Raw genomic sequence first — 19,314 nt, 5'->3', positions numbered from 1 at the left:
GAGGCCTTATGAACAAAAGATCAGACTTTTTAAAACAGGTGATGGGGAAATTCCCTGGGAAGTGTGGGATAATACTTTCTTTGGCGGTCATCCCCGCCCCACAAATGAATCAGAACGAATGCTCATTAAATAGCCAAGTCAATCTGCCTGCAAACCAATCAGGATTTATGCCCAATAAACAGCTCATCTGGAAGTGCCCTAAGATGAAAAAATGGCTGGAGGGAAAGAATGGTGCTGTGCTTGTTGCAGGGTGTCTAAGTAGCAGGAGGCATCAACTCTCTGCTCCAACTACCAGGTTTAGGAATTCAGCCACTTGGAAGGGGATTAAAAAAACAAAAACACCCTTGCACATTATTCCAAGCCATGAAAGAAGCTGTCACAACACACAGATCCGGCCTGTTATCAGAAGAAGGGCTCCAGCCTGCAACCATTTATCTTGGTCTCTCAAGAGAAAACTGAAGCGCCTCTAAGAGATTCCGTCACAGTGTTTGGGAGACAGAAGCAAACATTTGAGATTGAGAGAACTGGCTGTGAGGTGTTCTTGCACCCAGAGCTAGGAAATTGACTGGAACTGGATAGTACCACAAGACTTTTAAGAGTACAGATCCTGGTAACGGACAAAAAACTCTCAGGGCTGAACTGGGAGAGCCTCCAGACATTATTTTTATCATGCTTCAGGATGATTTCGGCTCATGATGGTACCAGGGCAGTTCTATGTGAACTGTTTGTTCACATAGAATAATACAAACAATACTGTTTGTGCTTACAAAAGTTTTAAGGTGGTCATACCGCTTTGTTTCCAATTGGTGCATGCCCCGTAATTTACTGCTAAACCCTTGTAACTTTTTATGCTGCAAATGTTCTGGTTTATTCAGTGCTAATTTTAGATCTGACATCATGCGCAAACGGGGCAGACACATGAATACGTCTGCCACTATCATGTCTAGCTGGACCCTGAGAAAGAGAGAAAAAGAGTGCTGAATTTGGCAGCCAGGTTGTTCCCCAGGGCAAGAAGGTATGAGCAAATAATGCCAATCCTGGCCCAACTGCAGGGTATGCCAATAAGTTTCCAGGCCCAGTTCAAAGTACTGGTCTTGACCTATAAAACTTTAAAGGGCTCAGGACTGCCATGCAGCAAGGACTGTCTCCCTCCATATGAACTTATCCAGACCCTGAGATCATCCTCTGAGGCTCGCCATTTGTGGAATGCTCTCCCTAGGGAGACTCACCTGGCACCTTCATTGTACACCTTTAGGCGCCAGGTGAAAACATTCCTCTACAACCAGGCCTTTGGCTGATTGACATCTGATGCCCTTTTAAATGTGTTATGGGAACGGATATTATTCGTTTGATCTTGTTAATATTTTTACTATGTATTTTGTGGTTTTGATATTGTCATTTTATGTCGTGGACTGCTCTGGGGTCTATGGCTGAAGGGTGGTATACAAATTTAATTAAACAACAACAACCATTGCACTTTATCTGAATCCCTGCATCTTGCTGCTGTGCTAACTGTGCTAACGTACCTGTCACGATGCAGGTGAACTTGGCATCTGCATCCTCAGAGACGGCGTAGGACTTGAGAGTGGTTTCAAAAAGGGGCTGGGTTTCCTCGGTCAGCTGAGCAATAATTGCACAGAAGGTGCTCCTAGAAGCAATTCAAGGAACAATATTAGAACATGGTCGAGGTACGTGGCGAAGAATTGCGAAGGCATTTTGTGCCCTTGTTCCCCCCCACCGCCCGCCCTCCCTGTTCACAAGGATCTACCTTACAAAGCAGCCTCACATCCCAGCTGGACTCCCACTGAGAAACTGCTGCTGAATTAAAAGAGACATGGCTCTGGGGAAACTGATCATGAAACTGCTCCCGTTGGTTATCAAACAATGATTGGGTCGCATCAAACTAAGGTTACACACCATACATTTAAAGCACATCTCCCTGCCCCCCCCCAAAGCAGCCTGGGTGCTAGTTTATCACACACAGAGCTACAATTCCAAGAACCCTGAACAAACTACAGTTCCCAGGATTCTTGGGAAGGTATGTGTGCTTTGAATATATGTTGCACATGCTGCCCAAGTCCAACCATTGGTCCACCTAGGCTGTGTACACACCATACACTTGAAGCACATCGTCCTCCTTGCAAAGAATCCTGGGAATTGTAGCCCTGTGAGAGGCAAACTACCGCTCCCATGATTCCGTGGGAGAACTGGTGTGCTTCGAATATACAGTGTGCGTGGGACCCCACACTTTTAGTTTTAGTCGAAAGGTTTTAGTCATGTCCATCCATTTAATTGGGTCTATTCTGATGAGGCGTAACCCTAACCCATTGGAATTATAGCATGGGGACTCATCCATGTTATCAACATGGGCCAGAGTTCTGCTGTTGCCTCTTTGCAACATCCATCTCTGGGGGGAAAGGTTGGAGGGCTAGAATGAACCACAGTTTTTTATATTCAGACATGCTTCACAGTCACCTGATCAAAAATGGGCACACATGTCCTAACCACACCCATGCCTCTGTGATTTTACACCCAAAATACTTTTGACCCTGGACCTCTTCATGGGTCTTGGAGGATCAAGAGGACGTGCAACTGTTTCTGCACCAACATATTAGACAACACATGTCATGTGGACGTGTCCTTGAATTAACTCAGAGGTATGTCCACATGTTTGACAAAGATCTGCGGATGCACTTCAAGCCATCAAACCAGGTCCCGTCTGTGAATTCTTCTTCTGTCTATTGAAAAGAGGCATGCAGTGATGCAATGCTAGACATATTGATTCAGAGAAGTCAATCTAATGCAGTGCTTCTCAAACTTGGGTCCCCCACTCTTGGACTACAGATCCCAACGTCTCTGACCACTGGTCCTGCTACCGAGGGATGATGGGACTTGTAGTCCAACCACAGCTGGGGATCCACGTTTGAGGAAGAGTGGTCTAAGGGATTTCAGCAGACCTGACTCCAACTGGTAAGTGTACGGTGAATTGGGGGCAGGGTCCTCCTCCAAAGCAAATACCGGAATTAGGGCTGGGGTTTTCCTTGGGTCCATGCATAGAAGGGAAAGGGTTAACCCTCTCCCCAGCCCCATCGCTACAATATGCCTCCCACTGATCTGCTATTTGCATTGAAAAAATAATTAAATGAAAAGCGAATGCCAGGTCTACTTTTGGCTCCCAATGAGAAAGACTTAATTACATCTAAAGAGTAAAAGGTAAAGGTAAAGGACCCGTGACAGTTAAGTCCAGTCTCGAACGACTCTGGGGTTTTAGCACTCATCTCGCTTCATTGGCTGAGGGAGCTGACGTTTGTCCGCAGACAGCTTCCGGGTCATGTGGCCAGCATGACTAAGCCGCTTCTGGCGAAACCAGAGCAGCGCACAGAAACACCATTTACCTTCCCGCTGGAGCGGTACCTATTTATCTACTTACACTTTGACGTGCTTTCGAACTGCTAGGTGGGCAGGAGCTGGGACCGAACAACGGGAGCTCACCCTGTCGCGGGGATTCAAACCGCCGACCTTCAGATCAGCAAGCACTAGACTCTGTGGTTTAGACCACAGCACCACCCGTGTCCCTTCAAAAGAGGTACTGTGTTTTTTGCACCATAACACTCACTTTTTTCCTCCTAGAAAGTAAGGGGAAATGTCTGTTCGTGTTATGGAGCGAATGCCTACGGGTGGTGGGGAGGATCTGCTGCAGTTGTGAACAGAGGATCCATGGTTCCCCTTCCTTCCCTCCTCCGTGGCTCGCTTTGAAATAGCAAAGGGGGAGAAGAGCCGCTGAGTGTGGAGGAGAGAGGGACAGAGAGCCTGCTTGCTTTAAAGGAGCAAAGCGGGAGAGGAGAGGAGCAAACTCATGTAAGCGGTTCCTGTCCGGTTGGCTCCTTTAAAGTAAGCAGGCTCTCTGTCCCTCTCTCCTCCTCACTCAGCTCGCTAAATAGCATTATTAGCAGCATCCTTCTCCACCCACCCCACGCGTGCTCCTTGTCCCTTGAGTGCTTTTCCTTCCTTCCCCACTTAAAACGTGGTTACAAAGCACGGATCCACATGGATCCTCAGGATTTTTGCCCTGGGTCACCCCAAATTCACCATCAGATCACATAGCATGTCCATGGCTACATCTTGCACCAAAAAAATCACGCACCCACTGTTGCTTGGGGTCGCAGTGGTGCAAAAACATGGTTACAAAGCATGGATCCACATGGATCCTCAGGATTTTTGCATTGGGCTACTCCAAACTTGCTGTCAGATAACATGTCTGTGGCCACAGAATGAACCACAAAAATCATACATCCACTTTTTCGTTTAGATTTTTTTTTTCTTGTCTTCCTCCTCTAAAAACTACGTGCATGTTATGGTCTGGTGCGTGTTAGAGCGAAAAATACGGTACCTGTTAATATTATTATCTCCTCCCCATTCACTGCTTCAGTCACCTGTGCTGATGAGAAAAGTATCACAAGTACACACTGGTTCCTAAGTTGCTCCCCAGGGGACTGGGGACGATGTCACCTATTTCTCCCTGTGGCTATTATGGAACTATGAAACAGCTGCAGTTCGAGGAGCCATGGCATCTAATGCACCATACATTTAAAGCAGTATTATACCACTTTAAACCGTCACAGCTTCCCCTAAAGAATCTTTGGGACTGTGGTTTGTTAAGGGTGTTGAGAGTTCTTGGGAGACCCTTTGCGGAGCTATGATTCCTGGAGTTTCCTGGAAAGAGAGACTGACTGTTGAGAATGCAGGTCACAAACAGCTAAGCCAGAAAAGCTGGAAAGAAAGAAAAAAATCCAAGCCCCCTAGAAATCTGACGCCGGTGGCCAAGAATTCAAAATATTTTTCAAGCCCCCACAACAAGCTTGAAGGCTAAGTATTTGCTTTGAGGAGGAAAAGATAAGCCACACAATCTTCTCAGGGATCCACATTCTTCATCCATGATACTGGTATCAGATTCCCATGCAATTTGGTATGCGCAAAAATACAGAGACCAATGGAGAATGCTCTTGGGGTGCATCTACACCACACACTTCATCACTGTTTTGTGGGCATGTGTTTCCCATCCCCACTTCCTTCCTTGGTTCCAGCCCATGCCATTTCCACAGGACATTTCCATTGCAAATTGCAGCTTGGAGCTGAATTGCATGACTGCTCTTGTGCGTTTATATACAGAGTCCAATCAGTTTGCTGGAAGGAAAGGTGGGAGGAAGCAAGGGAGATTGGGGGGCGGGGTTGCGATGAGGCTCACCTTGTGATTAAAGAAAATCAGCAGAAAGTCTAGGTAAATTGGTACATGGATGGGATGGTGCAAATTTACCATTGTAGGCAGGATGGACAACAAGGAATGGCTTTGATCCAGCTCCATGGTGCAAAAATGTCTATTACCTTAAGAAAGTTCAGGATTCTGTGCAAAGACACACACACACAAACACGTCCAGTGCAAACCATGGCAGATCAGGAAGTGTGTGGACTGCTGAAGTTTTTCTTAAATGCATTTAAATCATGAAACCTCCCTGTCTTTAACACAGCATAAGAGCCAAATTTTAATATACGCCGTCAGAGAGCTGCTTCTCCCTTATAAAGCCCCTTTTAGGAGACTGCCCACAGCTTGGTGGCAGAGCGCATGCTTGCATGCAGAAGATCCCAGGGTCAATCCCTAGCATCTCTGAGTAAAGGGATCAGATGGCAGGAAAGGGGCAAAACCTCCACCTGAGACCCTGTAAGAACTGCTGCCAGTTGTAGTGCAGGTCACTAAGTTAGATGAACAGATATTTTACTCTGTTGGAGGACAGCTTCCTATTGTTCTAGAAAGGCATAGGCAAACTCAGCCCTCCAGATGTTTTGGGACTACAACTCCCATCATCCCTGACCACTGGTCCTGTTACCTAGAGATGATGGGAGTTGTAGTCCCAAAACATCTGGAGGGCCACGTTTGCCTGTGCCTGGCTTAATACTTTCCCTTCCAGCCCTTTTCCGCCATGGATCTCTGTCTCTACACACTCCCCAACCTTGTTGCATGTCTCCAAGCTCATTTTTATCTTTCAGGAACCCCACAGTGGAGAGAGTTTCAGGAGGAAAGAGGTCTGGCAGGGAAAGGGTTCAGCATCCCCTCCCCCACTCCAAATTGCCCCTTCCTCAAGGTGCTTTGTAAAAGAGAAGCAGTCCTCAGACTAATGTACATCTCATCTAGCTTGGAATTTACTCATCTCTCCTGCTCCTGTTGGGACAGGAAACAATCTGAAGAAGATGGGTCATTTTATGGGTCAGTTTCTCCCTTCCCTGTAAAATCAAACTCTCTGCTATTCTAGCAGGCCCCTCGTCCAACACAGAAGCATTGCCAATAGCCATATTCAGGAGATTTGGTGCCTGCTCCTCAGCGACTGGTGACAAATCTGGAAAAGCCAGCTAGCCTTCCATAACCTTTGTCAAGCCATTTCACATAGCAAACACAACTTATTAAAGCCAGCCTCTCCCAACCTGGTTCCCTCTAAATGTTGCGGACAATGACTGCCAGCAGTGCTGCTGCGTCTCGTAGTTCCAAACATCTGGAATAATGTTGGGTGGTGCCCATTTGGACCAGTAGGGTGGAAGGGAGGGAGACCAACAGTAGGCACAGCCACCGCCTGATTGGCTGTAAGAAAGAAGACAGGCAGGTGGGGGCTGGCTGAGGGCAGACTGTGGTTGGTGGGGCAGTGCTAAGGGGCCCACCTCCAGTGAGAAGGCACCAAGTTTGAGGGAGCTGACTTGAACCAAAGCATCCCAGAGTGGGGGGGACAGCATCCTCCTTCTTTAAAACTATCCTGTTGTGTATTCCACACATCTTTACGGAGTTTCTTCAGTACAAGCAAGCATAAGCATGCAGGATCGAGGCAGCATTGTCAGTGCGGTTAGTACCCCTGAACTCAGTGGGTGAGTTGCACAGAAAGTCTTCTTGACCCCGGAAGTGTGCAGTCAGACAAGACTAATACAATATCATTTACCTTCCAAAGCTGGAGGGAGATAACCGGCTGGTTGATAAGCTAAGCAGAGACAGCAAACAAAATAATTAGAATTTAAGAGTAATAATAAGTAATAATAAGAAAGCATAAAAGGGAGCTCAAAACAACAGTTATTGGGATGTATTAAATGAGTCCTCGCAACACGAGTCAAGAGACTATTAATAAAATTCAGCTGCCTCCCACCGCCTGCCAGTATAAACACACGGCGCTGTAAATTGCAACCAAAGGCTATGAATGAAAAGGGTCGTTAACAGCAGGGGAGAAAGGCAAGGGCAGTTCTGTATATCCCCCAAATGCCACTTGGAAATGTTAGGTAGGCATCGCACGGTTGTGGGCACAAAGCAGCGAGGGCTGGCGCAGTTGTCAGAACGAGATTCGGAGCAGCGGATTGGCAGCCCACCTTCTCCACTGTGAAGGATGAGGAGGGGACTGGATTTCAGGCCCCATTTCCTTGGCACTGCAAGAGAGCAAACGGAGCTGGATTCACCCAGGAGAGAGCCACCAGGGTCTGCACACCGGCCGGGCTGGGTGACCTCTGCACAACTTGACCCCAAGGTGTCGACATACCTCTCGGGGAAACCAGAGACCTGTTTGAGCAGGATCTGGTAGTAGCTCAGCTGGAGCACGAAAGCATTCCAGAAAGCAGCTATATATAAATAGCCCAGCTCTTTCTTAGTCAGCTGTTCACCTCCCTTAACAGCCCTGCTTGCGAGCCATTCCAGACAATAACGTCTCCTTGCAATAGAGCCCTCGTTATTAGCTCATTTATTAAGGTAGTTCCAGAAGTCCATCCCCTGGAGAAGTGCCACCATGGCACATGGGACACAGCGTGAGTTGAAGGAGGAATCAGGTGACACAAGGGGCTAATTGGGTTTCATTTGGTGATATAAAGTTTCCAGGGTTGACCTGCTTCTTCAGTGAGCGTCGTTCGTTGTTCAGGTGCAGAAGAGACCAGGGAACCTGTTTTGCCTCCAGATTGTTGGTGAACATCAACTCACACCAGTTCTAGCCTTCATGGTCAATAGTCCAGGGTGAAGGCAGTTGGATTCTCACATCTAGGAGCGGGGTATCACATGTTCCCCATCTCTGAGCTACAGAGCTGCTCTCAAATGACCATCCTACCTTACCTTAGCTACTTACTTGACCGGTCCCAGCCTGCCTCCAGACTGTCAGCTCTATAGGATGAGCAAGTAAAATCCTCATTGATACACTGGGCAATAGATATTGGTCATAATATAGATATGGAAGCATGGGAACAATTGTGGAATATGGATATAACATTTACAGCATGTTACAGTCTAAGAGAAAATTATTTGAAAATGATATATTGATGGTACCTAATACCGAGTAAATTGGCAAAAATGTACAAATCAAATAAATGTTGGAAATGTAAAGAGAAAGAATGTTTTTTTAAATCATATGTGGTGGTCTTGTAGTAAGGTTAAAGCTTACTGGGAAATGATAAACAATGAATTGGAAAAGATGTTTAAAATAAAGTTTGGGGGGGGGGCAGAAGCCTTCCTTTTGGGAATTATAGGGACAGAACTATCCAAACTATTTAGAAATATTTATGTATGTGACTACAGCAGCAAGAATGTTACCTGCCCCAAAATGAAAAGAAGTCCCAGAGAAAAAAGAATGGATATAAAAACTTATGGAATATGCAGAAATGGCTACACTTACCAGAAAAATAAGATATCAAGATGACAAACTTTTTATAAAAGAATGGAAATGGTTTATGGAATACTTACAAACTTTAAACATATAAGAACATTGACAGGATTATTGTAATAAACAGCAGTTTTATAGGAGTATATATTTAAAGTAGATGAATAAATGAACAAATTAAATTATCTTGGATATGCAGAAAATATTAAAAAATAAACTTAAGGAAGCACAGAAAGAGGGGGAAGGAAGTCGGGTTTTGAAATATTGAAATGATTATAAAATTATTGAAATGAATAAAATTGAAAATAAAATTATCATCATCATCATCATCATCATCTGACTGTCACCTCTACCAGAAAGTCTGATACAAATCTGAAGAAGATGGGTCACAAATGCTTCCAGTCACTGTCCTCTCTATTAAGAGCCAGTGTGGTGTCATGGACTAGGACTGAGGAAACTCATGTTCAAAATCCTCCTTATGCCATGAAGGTCAGAGTGTGACCACGGGCTGGGGACTTATCTCTCCCCATTGACCAAGCAAGGGATGATGGGGGCTGGAAGCCCAACCACATCTGGAGGGTACAAATTCCCCATCCCGGCTGTCAGTAAATACGTACCAATTGCCAACCTCCACCACTCCAGCTGTGTTTTCCCTGTCTGGGCTCAGAGACCCAGTGTAAACCTGGCTCAAAGGAACACAAAGCTGGGAAGAAGTGGTTGCAGGAGCAAAACCAGTAAGCAGGGGAGTTCAGCCCCTCTGTTCTGCCCATCCCTTCCCTGCTTTGAATCTCCCACTGTTGCAGCGTGACTGTTACAGCGTGACTGTCCCCATTTCGAAAGGCCAAAGTAGACATGACATTTGCCGTGTGGTCTGGCACTGCATATTTCATTTTTCTTCAACCAAGAGCTGGCACAGGGAGCAGGCACCGAGCTTCATCAGGGCTGTGGCGTGGAGGAGGGGGTTTGTAAGCCTTTCCCCACTGAGATTTCGACTGGGGGGGCAGGCTGGGGGTAAAGCCCTCACTGGTGTTGATAGGAGCTTTCCCCCCATTGCAAATGTGGGAGGGGGGTTCTACTCAGGCCTGCATTGGGCCCAAAGGGCTAAAGCCCCGCTCTCCCAAGCCACAGTCCCAATCCAGCTCGCCCCCCTTTCCCAAAGGAAAATGGAAACTCAGTGCTTGGAAAGTTTATTTTTAAAAGCATTTTTTTCCAGGTCAAGTTCAAAAAGGAACAAGTTCCATTTCAGTTCAATTCACAGTTCTGTCATGTGGTCCTCCGCGGTTTTTTCCTGCCTTCAGAAATGTACCAGCTGCTTTGCTAAAGTGCAAAATATACTTAAGAAGACTAAGAAAGCATCACAGAATGCAAACGGGTACATATTGTGGACAACTGTTCTGTTTCATGTCCCCAGCCATTATGATATTCAAGCCAAAACAGCAGAGCCACTTTTCAGACAGCTAAAAATTGTAATTGCAATGGCCACAATCATACACAGCAAAGTGTGATGAAATCCCTATCTACCAACTATTTATCCGTGCATCTATCTAGTATTCAATTAAAATTAAAATTGGATTGGATTAAATATCACCCAAAGTGCCACAGCAAATGGAACTTAATTCATGTTCAGTTCACCTGGGAATTATAGGAACTCATTTCAGGTATATCGTAATTTTGAGATTTTCGAATTAATTCATCAAATTGGTTAAATTGAATTAGATCATTGAAAGCACTGGTGGAACATCACAGTGCCAAATGTCATGTCCAACATCATGTCTCATTCGGCCCCATGACACAATTCACGCTATTTCAGCTAGCTAAGGCTTTGGGGAAACAAGCCTGTCCCTTTAGTCCTTTGAAACAGGACCACTTGGTGGACAACCCATGACATTCCCAGTTCACAACATGGAAAGTACAAGTGGAGGAGCCAGAGAGCACGACTCGAAGGATAGCCTCGCAGGGGGCTGAGAGCCAGGGGGCTGATGCAAGAGACATTCTACACAACAACCCTGGAGCATCACCACTGCACAGGGCAAAGCTTAAAGACCTACACTGGCTTTGATATCCTGCTTTATCACTACCCAAAGGAGTCTCAAAGTGGCTAACATTCTCCTTTCCCTTCCTCCCCCACAACAAACACTCTGTGAGGTGAGTGAGGCTGAGAGATTTCAAGAATTGTGACTAGCCCAAGGTCACCCAGCAGCTGCATGTGGAGGAGCCGAGACGCGAACCCTGTTCACCAGATTATGAGTCCATCGCTCTTAACCACTACACCACACTGGCTCTCTCTAAACTGCCTCGGTCCAGTATACCTGAAGGAGCGTCTCCACCTCCATCGTTCTGCCCAGACACTGAGGCCCAGCTCCGAGGGCCTTCTGGCGGTTCCCTCGCTGCGAGAAGCCAAGTTACAGGGAACCAGGCAGAGGGCCTTCTCGGTAGTGGCACCGGCCCTGTGGAACGCCCTCCCACCAGATGTCAAAGAGAAAAATAACTACCAAACTTTTAAAAGACATCTGAAGGCAGCCCTGTTTACAGAAGCTTTTAATGTTTAATAGGTTATTGTATTTTAGTGTTTTGTTGGAAGCCGCCCAGAGTGGCTGGGGAAACCCAGCCAGATGGACGGGGTATAAATAATAAATTATTATTAATGTGGGTCTGGGTCAATCTGTTTGCAATGCAAATGTCTCTTTAAAAAGCCAAAATGCTCATCTCCATTACAGATATTTCTCTTCCACACCAAAAAGTAATCCTCAACCTGAGAGAAGCTCAAAAGGGATGCCCATAAATGTTCTTGGATAGTAAAGGTAAAGGGACCCCTGGCAATTAAGTCCAGTCGCGAGAGACTCTGGGGTTGCAGCACTCATCTCGTTTTACAGGCTGAGGGAGCCGCCGATTTTCCGCTTCCACAGACGGTTTTTCCGGGCTGCTTCCTATTTATCTACTTGTTGCTGTGTGCTTTCGAACTGCTAGGTTGGCAGGAGCTGGGACCAAACAACGGGAACTCACCCCATTGCGGGAATTCGAACCGCCGACCTTTCGATCAGCAAGCCCAAGAGGCTCAGTGGTTTAACCCACAGCGCCACCCGCGTCCCGTTTCTTGGGTAGTAGTGCAATTAATAATAATACAGAACTACCTCGGGTTACAAACACTTCAGGTTACAGACTCCGCAAACCCAGAAGTAGTACCTCAGGTTAAGAACTTTGCCCCAGGATGAGAACAGAAATTGTGTGCCGCCGGTGCAGCGGCAGCAGGAGGCCCCATTAGTGAAAGCACACCTCAGGTTAAGAACGGTTTCTGGTTAAGAACGGACCTCCGGAACGAATTAAGTTTGTAACCCACGGTACCACTGTAATAACAACAACAATTTTATCATTCATATTATTATTTATACAATTGCTGTGGCCAGCAACATGAGTGTTCACATAGCTGCAAAGGCACTGGAGAAAAGAGAGAGTTATGCTTTCGCAATGTGTTGACTCTTCTCTGTCAAGTTTGAAGAGCAGGATTTGAATCCTAAATATCTTTGAAGCATGCAGACCATCTGGGAAGCATGTGATTGGGGGGTACAACCGGCTGAGGCATGCCCAGTGCATGTTTTCACATATTTACAAGAGAGAAAAAGGCAATAGCATAGCTTCTAAGGAATCAGAAAATTGGTCCATCTAAGCCAAACAGACTGGCAGGTGGTCTCTCCGTCCTCCAGAGAATGGTCCCTCCTAGTCCTGGTAACTTGAACGGAGGAAGTTGCCTTACAACAAGTGGGACCATCTAGTTCAGTAGCACCTATACCAGAAGTAAGGAGCCTGTGGCCTTTCAGATGTTAGCACAGAGGTACAGAATCAGAGTTGGAAGAGACCTGTGTTCAAAATTCCCCAGGCACCAGGCGTGTTTTGTGATGGGCACAGGCTCCATTGGCCACCATGGGGAGATCGCTGGATGCCAGGTTGGCAACTCGCTGGCTGGCGTTGCGGTGCTGGGTGCAGTGGCAGCACCACAAGAAAAGATGTGCATCAAAAAATGAGCATCTTGTGCTTCTGCGCTGCTGCAAAAGTCAGCTGGCTCACTAAAGGTTACCATTTCCCCAAGAGCTTCCTATGCAACAAAATTCCCAACATGTTTCATGTAGGAACATTTATTGCACCGCTATCCCGCCCTTCATCCAATTAGCTCTCAGCAGCATACACACCGTCAACAACCCTGCGGGGTAAGTTAGGCTGGGGTATTTTAACTGGCCCAAGACCACACAATGAGCTGTATGGGGAGATGGGGGTCTGAATTCAGGCCTTCGCTACATCACCCTTGATTGCTACTGGTGACAGTCAACAAGAGTGCTGAAAAATCATTTGCTACACTGGGGGTGCCTTTAGGGAAGAATGCCCATAATATGTGAAGCAGCTCTTTATCTATAGACATCTTAGACCTAGGGGTGAATTGACAGATTCTAGAGAATGTGTGGCAGTCCATGTTTGGAATCTACAAGTTTGTCTTGAAACCTTAGCTAGTCTATGTCACGCAGCATCGCTGGGGGGAAAGGCTCCTTAAAAAGAAATCTGAATCTACATCAAGTAAATACAGCTATCATACATTTTAAAGTCAAATCACTTCTGTGACTAAACTCGTATTCCCCAATCAGGTGTCCTCCAGATGTTGTTGGACTACAACTCCCATCATTCATTCATTTTCATTCATTTATTTATATTCAAACAATTCCTTTACCACTTCATCACAGTCATCTCTAAATGCTGTGCAAAAAAACAATTACAAGACGACCAAACCTGAGTTAAAACTATAAAATCCAATTTTAAAGACTGCTGGGGGGTTTTTTTGGTTTTTTTTTAAGTTTTCAGTTAGCGCTGGACATCAACAGGAACGAGACTGGTCTGACCTCAACTGGAAGGGAGACCCACAAAACTGGACCCACAATACTGAGCACACGCCTCCTTGTGAATGTGAGCCTTGCATCCAAGCCACCCACGGGAGATGGGGAGCCCTGAATCCCTGAAACACCCCAGTGATCAAGGAGGAATGCACCTGGACTCAAGTTGTTAAGAGCCTTTGTATAGAAATCACACCCTTGGCCCATCTGGTGAACCACTGTCACTGCCAGCTGGCTCTTACAGCAAACGATGGGCAGGCGTCAAGAGAGCAAGATGCCGGTTGCATCATTGCAAGAGTCCTTTCCACAACATAGACCAATATGGATCCCATAGAGTGTGGAAAGGCACTGCATTGAACACCTCAGCTGAAAGTGTAATGAGCCTCAGAGTGCCAAGGAAATTGAATTTATCATGCTGCTGAGTGATCCAGAGGCCCGCCCACCACTGCTGGTACCACCAGCTTCCAGACCACCTGATGCAGCTCTGCTGGATGGCTCATTGAGGATGCAACAGAGGCGGCAAAATAATTCTTTGCCACCTTCTCTGCCACTTGGTAGGCAGAGGTGTGACCTACAGGGTTCGAAATTCCCCGGACACCAGGCACGCTTTGCGACCGGCAAGGCAGCTGGACCACATGGAGATCTGTGGATGGCAGGTTGGCGACTGACATCTCCACCTGGCGGGCACTGTGGTGCAGCGCATGGCAGCACGGCAACAAAAGATGCACGTCTTGTGCTTCTGCGCTGCCACGCAAGACAGCTGGCTTGACCGGCAGCAAACTTTGCTCCTGCGCTGCCACGCGAACTGCAATCCTAGGCGCATTTTCTTGAGGGTCAGAAAGCCCCTCTGGATGCAGCGGGACTTACTTCCCCAAAAAAACGTGCCCAGGGAAAAGATCCTTGTGCCTACACTGCCAAGCTTGCCCAGCCTGGTGCACCCGTCTCTTTTCGTTGAAGCTTGAATTTGTTTCTCACCCCCTGCGTTCCAGTCGCCTGCCAGCCTACTGCACTTTCCTCAGTAAACCAAGGAGCACTGCAAGCTCTGCAGCACCAGAGAGGAGCCTCGTGAGGGATCATGTCAACAGCCCTCCACACCTCACCCTCCCACAGCAAGGCCATGGCTGTAACAGGATCACCCGCTCAATCCACTGGGAAATCCAGCAGAGCATTTGGGAACATATTCAGTTCCATTAGTCTCCTGGGGCAGAACATCCACATTGCCCCCCCCAACCCCGTCCTGCAGGGTGAGGCTGCTGCCAAAAGTCCAGACTTCATTCCTGCTGCCTGGGCTGATGGGAGTCATAGTTCAACAATATGTGGAGAGTTCCAGGTTGGACTCGCCAGTTGCAGTCACCTGATTAGTCACCAAACGCCAAAGCTGCCCAGGATTTTTGTAATCCAAATGTCCCTTGACTCAGGTGATGGCCCTCCAGGCAGAGCAGGACTCACAGATCTAATCATCCTTAACCATTTGCCATTCTGCTTCCCCATCCCTGCTCAGATGTGCTCAGTTCGTAGTCTTGCTGTCTCGAGCACAGCCTCACAGGGCAAATCTTATATAGGTAAAGGGACCCCTGACTGTTAGGTCCAGTCGTGGCTGACTCTGGGGTTGCGGCGCTCATCTCGTTTTACTTGCCAAGGGAGCCAGCGTACAGCTTCCAGGTCATGTGGCCAGCATGACAAAGCCGCTTCTGGCGAACCAGAGCAGCGCACGGAAACGCCGTTTACCTTCCCACCGGAGTGGTACCTATTTATCTACTTGCATTTTGACGTGCTTTCGAACTGCTAGGTTGGCAGGAGCAGGGACTGAGCAACGGGAGCTCACCCCATCGCGGGGATTTGAACCGCCGACCTTCTAAGTGGCAAGTCCTAGGCTCTGTGGTTTAACCCACAGCGCCACCCGCGTCCCAATAAATCTTATATACGTCTAACTCAAAAGTCAATGTGGCTTATTCCAACGTAAGTTGGTATAGGATTGCAGTCTTAAAACAGCTCTTTCAGCAACTGATCCAAGCACTAGGAAACACAGCACACCGTTCCCAAGACTGCAGGCCATTGTCAGTCCAGAAACTCTCAGAAATGTCAATAGTTGCTCACATAAGAAAAACGGTCAGCACCAATGAGAAATCAGGGCTGCGGGCTGGCATCAATTTCTGTGTTCTCCGAAGTTCAAAAACCACTGCAGGGATTTCAAAAGTTGCTAACAGTCCACAAGGATGACTCATTGGCTCACTCATTAGGTTGACTCACTTACAAGGGAGGATGGCTAAGCTAAGACTTCTTATGCAAGCATGAACTGCAAAGTGCCACATGTTCCACACTCACAAGAAAGCAATCTTTTAGTGTGGCACTGGATTTCTCTGGAAATCCCTGTCTACACCTTCACTGTACTGCTTTTCAATGCCTGCTAAATACATTTTTTGTTTCGGGAAGCCTGAAACCCAGCCATTTAGTTCTTTTATGCATACGTGCTTTTAAAACTTGAGTTTGGTCATTTTGTTGTGTCAATGGTTTTTAAAGTCTGTTTTTAATTGCTATCTTTTAAATGAATATTTCATACTATTTAAAACCGCTTTGAGATTTATTTCACTGATTAAGTAGTATACAATTCTTGCTTTAAAAGAGGGGAAGATACAATATCATCATTTGAACAAAGTATTTAAGAAAGATAGGATATGAGGATTTGGGGAACAAATATCACAACTGGAGCGAGATCTGTTGGAATGGAATGTAAAAGTGCTGTCTAAAATGTAGAAGATATTATCGGAATGGGAGACAAAGGATGAGCAAGTAAAATCCTCAATGATACACACTGGGCAATAGATATTGGTCATAATATAGATATGGAAGCATGGGAAGGATTGTGGAATACGGATATAAAATTTACAGCATGCTACGGTCTAAGAGAAAATTATATGAAAATGATATATCGAGGGTACCTAACACCAAGTAAATTGGCAAAAATGTATAAATCCAAATCAAATAAGTGCTGGAAATATAAAAAGAAAGAAGATTCTTTTTATCATATGTGGTGGTCTTGTAGTAAGGTTATATCTTACTGGGAAATGATATTTAATGAATTGAAAAATATGTTTAAAATAAAGTTTGTAAAAAACCCCAAAAGCTTTCCTCTTGGGAATTATAGAGACAGAACTACCCAAAGTGTATAGAATTTTATTCATGTATGCAACTACAGTGGCAGGAATGTTACTTGCCCAAAAATGGGAAGACGAAGAAGTCCCAGCGAAAAAAGAATGGTTACAAAAACTTATGGAATATGCAGAAATGGCAAAACTTACCAGGAAAATAAGAAATCAAGATGACAAACTTATTATAAAAGAATGAAAATGGTTTATGGAATATTTACAAATAAACTGTAAACAGATAAGAACACTGGCAGGATTATTATATTAACCTGCAGTTTTATAAGAATATATATTTAAAGCGGATGACTAAATGAGTAAATTAATTTGGTTATGCAGAAAATATAAAAAACAAATTTAAGGAACCGCAGAAAGAGGGGTAAAGAAGTCGAGTTTTGAAATATTGAAATGATTGTAAACTTATTGAAATGCATGAAACTGAAAATTCTAATAAATGAAAATAAAGAGAGGAGAATAGAAAGTTCTCTAAATCAGCCCTTTCACTTGTATACATAGAGCTTCCATTATTGGCCCGCAGCTTAATAATAGCCATTTGGCAGCTGGTGCAGAGCCAATTCCGAATGGCCAGGCAGAAGTCGCCTCTGCAAGCCTTGGCTTGCCCCGGTTGCTCTCTGTCCTCCCAGGCGATTCTCCTCTTCCTCCTCTTCTCCTGGGTATCCCTCAAGGCCAGGGAGGACGCCTGGCGCATCACGCCCGCTGATCCACTGGGTCCTTTGTTAGCAGCAGGGAACGAGAAACAGACCTCTAGGAAATTGCTGTAATAAAACAGCTTCCTCCCTCCTCCTGGTCCATTGGCCAAGTTCACCAGGGCACCCAAAAGCCCAGGAAAAATAATCTGCTTTATCCCTTCGCCGGCCTCGAGAAGGAGGTTCATAGCCTCACAGAACTATCCACTATCCGTGAAACTGTAGATTTGTGCTTGTGTTGTTTACTTGTGGTTGCTCACGAGAGAGAGAGGGAAAAGTGCATTTTGCACATTCTCCAAGACACCTTTTCCTTCATTTATACTTCCAATGCGGAGATGGGAGGGAAGCAAGGCCCAACGCTGAAATCTGCACAATTTAAATACCTCTGGCGCTTTAATAAGTGCATAAGGTAAGAAGAGCCCTGCTGGATCAGGTCCATCTGTAGCCCAGGGCTGGGGAAGGGTGCTAGAATACCTCTCCCATTATCCCTGGGTCCACGGTCTAGGCTGGCTGGGGCTGATGGGAGTTGGAGTCCAGCATCCAGAGAACCAAAGGTCCCCCCCCCCCAGGAATCACAAACCGGACACGTGGGAAACTGCCCTCCCTGATTTCATGCCCCAAGTCGCCTGATCCTATGAGACAGGCTGCCACTGGACGTCGGGGCTCCATGGAAGGACTGCCACGGCAGTTGCCGATCCACCTCTCCTCCTTTCCAAGCCCTCTAAGCGAGCGGCCCGCTCCCTACATCTGGTGGCGATGAGTTCCACAGGTTCCTTCTCCCTACTTTCGACGAGCCCTTCCTCAGTCTCTCTCTCTGAGCATCCATTCGCTTCCCAACACGAAAGAAAAGCGCTTGGTGCCCATCTGTTTCGTGCCGCCTGGCCGGGAGGGATGCCCCCCGACGTAACCACAAACGCTTAGGGGGCCTCCACCTTTTCCCGACCCCCCACCCCACCCCACCTCCGGGCCTGGATGCCAACAGCACCCCAATCTCCCTCCAGGGCGCCGATTTTTCCCGTGCGCCCCGACGGCGCGTACCTGTTCTCTGGGCGCACGCTCAGGAAATAGCTGCGCCGCTCGGGCCGATGCTCCACCAGGGGCCCGTTGTCCTCGCCGTCGCTGCCCTGGCCGGGGCTGTATGCCGAGTAAGGGCCGTTGCCCGAGTAAGAGCGGCCCAGGGGCCTCCGCCTGGAGCCCATCTGCCCCGCAGCGAAGAGCGACGCTCGCTCTCTCCCGGCCGGGAAAAGTGGGGAGCTGGTGGCGGCGGCGGCAGGGCGCGCGGGGGTCCCGGGCGGCTCCCAATCCGCTTCGACACCGCGCAGCGCGGCAGCCGTCAATCAATCGCGGCCGGCCGCCGAACCCGCTATTTATAGTGGTCCGCACATGGGGCTGTCACTCAGGGACGGCGGGGCGGACCCGCGCCCGGCGCGCTCCCTGCCCGTCGGGGCCCCTGCGCTGCTGGCTCGCTGCGAGACGGAGCCGACGGCACGGCTGGCCTGGCGCAGTGCTACAAGGTGTAGCTCAGGGCCCCACACTCTTGGGGGCCCCAAAAAATTTAAAGGAGGAAAAAACAGGATGAACATTTCCAAATTATAAGAAAAAAAAAACCCAAATAAAATAAAACCTACATACAGCAACAGTGTTTTGTTTTGTTTTGTTTTGTTTTGTTTTGTTTTGTTTTGTTTTGTTTTGTTTTGTTTTGTTTTGTTTTGTTTTGTTTTGTTTTGTTTTGTCATGTGTTGTGTAGGCTCCTATGATGTAAGTAATTGTACAGGTTATAACACTTAATTTCATATTTATAAAGCTATTTATAATTATTAGTAGTTTGCAACATATATCACCTGTTATTATTTCATGTTATAGTAAGTTTCTAGAGACTAGATTATGAGTTTGTAAGTTGTGTTTCTAAAGGAACTTTTGCTATTGC

General features: G+C 46.8%; 1 protein-coding gene across 2 annotated transcripts in view; it reads right to left on the bottom strand.

Annotated features, from left to right (window-relative positions):
* The window catches only part of ALPK3 (alpha kinase 3), a 79,274-nt gene extending 60,557 nt beyond the window's left edge, over positions 1-18,717 (bottom strand). Inside the window, exons 1-3 of one of the 2 annotated variants that reach the window (XM_081838668.1) lie at positions 18,426-18,717; positions 6,978-7,016; positions 1,527-1,648 (exon numbers count right to left, since the gene is read on the bottom strand). In XM_081838668.1, coding sequence (XP_081694794.1) covers positions 1,527-1,648; positions 6,978-7,016; positions 18,426-18,586 — 322 coding nt within the window. In that variant the 5' untranslated portion in view covers positions 18,587-18,717. The remainder of the gene's footprint in view (positions 1-1,526; positions 1,649-6,977; positions 7,017-18,425) is intronic. The other variant, XM_081838669.1, reaches the window with a different exon arrangement.
* Positions 18,718-19,314: the final 597 nt, after the last annotated feature.

The sequence above is a fragment of the Podarcis erhardii genome (assembly GCF_964252035.2).
Source record: "Podarcis erhardii genome assembly, chromosome: 14".
In the NCBI taxonomy this organism is placed as follows: Eukaryota; Metazoa; Chordata; class Lepidosauria; order Squamata; family Lacertidae; genus Podarcis; species Podarcis erhardii.
Note: the sequence above shows the minus strand (reverse complement) of the source record. Positions and strands in the feature narration are given on the sequence as shown.